The sequence below is a fragment of the Colobus angolensis genome, unplaced genomic scaffold, assembly GCF_000951035.1.
Source record: "Colobus angolensis palliatus isolate OR3802 unplaced genomic scaffold, Cang.pa_1.0 Scaffold21, whole genome shotgun sequence".
Lineage (NCBI taxonomy): Eukaryota > Metazoa > Chordata > Mammalia > Primates > Cercopithecidae > Colobus > Colobus angolensis.
In genome coordinates, this window is record NW_012115266.1 from 5,827,973 (window position 1) to 5,832,919 (window position 4,947).

At 65.9% G+C, this 4,947-nt stretch overlaps 1 protein-coding gene across 1 annotated transcript in view; it reads right to left on the reverse strand.

Moving 5' to 3' along the window:
- The window catches only part of CCDC88B (coiled-coil domain containing 88B), a 16,724-nt gene extending 11,994 nt beyond the window's left edge, over positions 1 to 4,730 (reverse strand). Inside the window, exons 1-14 of the mRNA XM_011942775.1 lie at positions 4,631 to 4,730; positions 4,232 to 4,377; positions 3,987 to 4,098; positions 3,834 to 3,903; positions 3,684 to 3,742; positions 3,508 to 3,591; positions 3,270 to 3,413; positions 2,873 to 3,018; positions 2,637 to 2,718; positions 2,332 to 2,490; positions 1,710 to 1,856; positions 1,420 to 1,528; positions 1,120 to 1,256; positions 1 to 1,038 (exon numbers count right to left, since the gene is read on the reverse strand). Of these exons, the coding sequence (XP_011798165.1) occupies positions 1 to 1,038; positions 1,120 to 1,256; positions 1,420 to 1,528; positions 1,710 to 1,856; positions 2,332 to 2,490; positions 2,637 to 2,718; positions 2,873 to 3,018; positions 3,270 to 3,413; positions 3,508 to 3,591; positions 3,684 to 3,742; positions 3,834 to 3,903; positions 3,987 to 4,098; positions 4,232 to 4,377; positions 4,631 to 4,690 (2,493 nt within the window). The 5' untranslated portion in view covers positions 4,691 to 4,730. The remainder of the gene's footprint in view (positions 1,039 to 1,119; positions 1,257 to 1,419; positions 1,529 to 1,709; positions 1,857 to 2,331; positions 2,491 to 2,636; positions 2,719 to 2,872; positions 3,019 to 3,269; positions 3,414 to 3,507; positions 3,592 to 3,683; positions 3,743 to 3,833; positions 3,904 to 3,986; positions 4,099 to 4,231; positions 4,378 to 4,630) is intronic.
- Positions 4,731 to 4,947: the final 217 nt, after the last annotated feature.

Consider the following 4,947-nt stretch of genomic DNA (forward strand, 5'->3'; position numbering starts at 1 on the left):
TTCACGTTCCCACTGCCTCCGCTCCCGGCCCGCTGATGCCAGCGCCTCCACCAGCGCCTCCCGTTCCTGGGACGCAGCCTCCAGCTCCCGGCCGGCAGCCTCCACTGCCTCCCGCAGCCGGGCTTGCTCCCAGGCCTGGGCCTCTGCCTCCCGGTGGGCCTCGGCCTCTGCCCTTCGCGCTTGGGCCAGCTCCTTGGAGAGGCAGGCAGCCTCCATGTCTTGGGCCTCCAGCTTGCGGGCCTGGGCTTCCAGCTCAGCTCCAAGGGCCTCAGCCTTTCGCCTCAGCTGTGCCACCTCCTTCCTGAGCGCCTCCTGCTCTGCGACACCACTGGCCAGGCTCTCCCCCGTGACTGGGCCCTCCCAGGCCTGGACCTCAAGAGCCCCTTCTGACTTCTGCTGTGGTTTTTGCCAGGCTGGGTTCCTGACCATCCCCTCCAGCCTCTGGTCATGCTCTCTGGCCTCTGTTTGTCCTGTAGCCAGGTCCAGGCCCTGGTTTGGGCCCTCCTGCTCCTCCAGCTGCACAGAGCTGGGCTCCGAAGGCCTTGGCTTGTGCTCAGGGTCCTCCTGTCTCAACCACCCGGCCTCAGGCACCAACTCACCTTGGGGAGCCTCTCTTCCCTCAGTCTCTCCTCCCAGCAACTGTGGGGCCTGAATTTTGGTCCCTGGACCCTGAGGTGGGGCCACAGAGGCAGGGCTCTGGAGAGAGGATCTACAGCCAGCCTTCTCTGGGGACTCCTGTGTCTCCACAGGAGAGTCTGACTCTTGGGGGGACCAGTCTGAGGCCTGGGGGTCCACAGTAGCTGCCTGAAGGGGACGCTCTGCCTCCTGTGGGTCCGAATCAGGTGCCTGGGGACACTCCGCTGACCCCTTGAGCACTGAGTCTGATGCTGGGGAAGCCAAGTTCAAGGCCTGGGGGCCTCCATCCCTTGCCTTCTGAGCCAAGCCCTGGGGACTGTGGTCGGAGGCCACAGGAGTCTGGGGAGCCTCCTCCAGCACCGGAAGCACAGGGTCCTCTCTCGGTGCCTCCAGCAGGGGGTGCTGAGGGTATAGGAGAGGGACAGTCAGGCGCAGAGAGGGACTAGGGGAAGGGCCAGCCAGGATCACGGGGAGGGGACTCACCTGGCCCCCTGGCTGCCCCTGAAGCACCTGAAGCAGCCCCCGAAGCTCCCGGTTCTCTCTCTCGAGGGTCCGAAGCCGCCCAGCCTCTGCCTCCCTCACCTCATCTTGCAGCGAGGGGGCTGCTCCTGGCAGGGGTGCTGAGGATGAGAGATGAGGTCAGGACCCCTCCCTTACTGCCTGGCTCCTCACATACACACCCCAGAGGCTTGGGAGAAGGGAGGAAGTCAGAGGCTCTCCCCAATACACCTGCTGGAAAGCACAGGCAGCCCCCACCCCAACCCCTCCACTGGGGTCCCTCACCCTCCCCAGGGGATCCTGGGGGCGGCTCCAAGCTCCGCTGAAGCTCCAGCTCCAGCTCCACATTCTCCTCAGCCAGTTGGTCCACCTGATGCCGCAGAGAGTCCAGTTCCTGGGGGTGAGGGTAGGGTCAGACAAGCCCTCCACACCATGGCCAGGCCGAGTGTGTAGGTCGGACGGTCACTAGAGGTCACCAAGAGCAGAGGTTGCAGGAATCACTAGGGACCCCCAGGGAATCAATGGGGTCATGGGGTGATGGGGCAACCCAGCTGGGATCACTCTGGCAACCTCACCGCATGGGCCTCGCCCAGCCGGGTCCGCAGCAGCAGGTTCTCGCGCTGGGTCTCGTGTAGCCGGGCGCAGCGCTCTCGGGCAGCCTCCAGCTGCTCTTCCAGCAGCGCCTTGGAGGCCTCCAGCACCCCTGAGAGCACCCGCTCCTCCTGGTGGGAGAGCAAGGAGAACCGGTAGCCATGCAGCTCCCATGCACTCCAGGGCCTGAGGGTTCCAAACTCCTTCCCCTCGGCCTGTCACAGACCCTGCCTCCCTCCCACACCGTGCACCCCATCAGTCTCTAGGCCCCGCCACTCCCTTCCATCTTCTCTCCCAGGTTTCTCCAGGTACTTTCTCCCCCACCCCTGGCCCCGCCCTTTGTGCAGGCCCCGCCCTTCTGTCCATGCCCCGCCCCTCCTCCCCAGGAACCGCCTTCCTTCCAAGGCGGCCTCTCCCCTCCACCTGCCCCATCCTCCGGAGGCCCTTTTCTAGACGCCTCCTCCCTGAATTTGTCCTCACCCATTTCTCCACCCGTGACTGTCCCCTCCAGAGACTCTGCCTGTCTCCCCGGGGACCCAATCTCGCTCCTCCTCCTGGCCCGCCCCCTTGCGCACGCCCTGCCCCGCGGCCCCGCCTCCGCCTCACCTCCAGCTGGCTCTTGCAGGCCTCAGCCGCCTGCAGCCGCTCTCTGCAGCGCCGCAGCTCCTCCTGCAGGCGGGGCAGGCGGCCGGCCCGCTCCCGCAGCGCCTCTGCCTCCTCGCGGTACAGCTCGGCCCGCTTGGCCTGTCCCGACAGCGCCTGGGCCTGGGTCAGACGGTGTGGAGCTGGGAACAGCCAGCCGCGGGCCAGAGGGATTAGGGACCGGAAGGAGCCGGGTTGGGAGGGAGGCAATAGGACCGGGTGCGAGGAGGTTAGGGAATGCCGCGGTGGCGGGGAGCATATGAGCGCACCTCCTGGCGGAGCCTTCTTATTTCGACCTCCAAACCCTGCATCTCGGCCTGGGAGTCTAGCAGCAACTCGGCCTTCTCTTCCCTGGAGGGAAGGGGAGGCTGGAGAGGGTCTAGGAGCCCACAACCCCCAGCGCTTCCCAAGCCTGGCCCCTCCCGTAGCCAACAGGGCTAGGGTCCCATCCAGGCTTAATCTGCCCCTCTCCACTCATTCCCCTTCCCAGGCTGCGCACACTCACAGCTCCTGCCGCAGACGCCGCAGCTGAGCCTTGGCGTTGGCCAGCTGCAGGGCCAGATGGTGCGAGGGGCCCTCGGCGGGAGCCCTAGAGGGAGCCTCAGGCCTCAAGCAGAGGGGTTCTCGCTCCAGCAGCAGTTCAGCCAGCCGCTGTAGGTCAGGAGTCAAGGGTCAGGACTAACTTATCCAATGCCTCTGCACATCGACCCCCAACCACAATACCAGACATGGGGTTGTGGTCTGGGGTCTTGGGCCATCTGGTTGTGACAGCCCCGATGGCCCAAGACCTCAGACCACAACCCCATGCCTGGGCGCCAAACTTCCATCTCCCTTGCACAACCGGCTCCCTGATGGTCCTCCAGTTTCCCAACCTGAATCCACGATGCCCCCGCTGCCCCTACCTGGGCCCCCAGGTCACGCTCCCGCGCCAGCCTCGACAGTGTCCCCATCAGACTCCGGGACAGCATCTCCAGCTCGGCAGGTGTCAGCTCCCCAGGCTCTGGCCCAGACAGTGCCAGCACCACGCCGGTCCCCGGCTGGGTCACCTGGGGCGCAAGGAGAACAGTTCAGTGGAAGACGCGGAGCGGCAAGGGCGTCCCAGGCGCCATACCAGTCTGGTCTGCCCACCCGTCTCAGTACCTCCTGGATGGCAGCGGCCAGCTCACTCTGGACCTCGAGACTGAGGCCCTGGATGTGGCGGATGAAGAGTTCCCGGTGCTCACACTGAGGGGCAACAGGAAGGGGAGCTGGTGCAGGATCTCCCTCCTCTGCCGCCAAAGCTCGACCCTAGCCTTTCCTTCCCACCGCCAGCTCACCTGTACTGACGCTCCCAACAGTAGCCGAAGAACGCCTTCCAGCTGCTCCACCGCTTCTTCTGCAGGGCACATGCCACAAGGGGTTAACTGGGGCGGGGAAGGTAGAGTAGTGCGGGGGCAGAGGCAGAAGGGGGTGGACAGGAAGAGCACCTGAGAGGGGGTCAAACCCCAATGTCTGGAGGTCTGGGGGTGGCGACAGGATCAGCAGCTGGAGCTCCTCCTGGAGGCAGAGGGGCAGACTATATGAGGGGCCTTCCCGAAGGCTTCCCCTCCGGTCTTCACCTTTCCCTCGAGACCCCTTACCTGGTAGAAGTCCCTTAGTCGGCTCCACAGGTGGCTCAGGTTCCACACTCGCCAGGCAGCAGGTCCATCAAGGCCTCTGAGCATCCGAGGTCCCCCTCGGGAGCTGGGGGCACTATGGGCGGGAGGTGGAATCGAGGACCCGCCTCCCGTCAACAGGCCCCGCCCACTGCCCATCAGGCTCCGCCCACCCACTTCCCCTCCCCTAGGATCCTTCCCCGCCACCTCCCCGGCCCGATGCCCCTTACATGATGCCCAGCACCCGGAGGAGCAGGGCCCCATCGCTGAGGCGCAGGAACCTCTTCTCTAGCCAAAGGGGCGGCTCTTCCTCCTCTTCCTCTTCTTCCCCCTCCGACTCCTCCGCCTCCCCGACCAGCCCGGCCAGTCCTAGCGCCTGTGAGGAGCCCAGAGGGGTCGACCGACCAGCAGAGTGAACCCTGAGCCCCTCCGACCTGCCCCAGTGAGCCCAAGCACCCCGTCTCACCAGTCCTCTGAGTGCCTCTGGCCCCTCTTCCCTCACTACAGCCTCCCCCCACCAGATCTCCATCCCCCACATTTGAACCCAACCCTCCCCCAGCCAGCCCCAACACCAGCCCCTGGCTGGGGCTCACTTCCCCTCCCCAACCCGCTGCCACCTGCCCCCTCACCCAGGTAGCCAGACTCCCACTCAGGAAGTCTCTGAGCCTGGGCCCCTTGCCCCCCTCCATGCCCGGGTCAGGGTGCCCGTCTCGCTGTGGCAGCTGCACCTGCCCTGAGAGGAAGAGGAAGTCCCCGAGTGGGGGATCCCGGGGCCAGCCACAGACACCCTGTGCAGCTTCCTCCTTCCGGGTGCAGGCGGGCCTGGGCAGTCTGAGTCCTACCTCAGCCCCCACCTCACCTCCCTGCATCCTCCCAGCATCTCCCCAGGGCTAGCCCAGAAGTCGGCGGTGGAAGGCCCACAGCTCCCCTGGCTCCATGGACAACG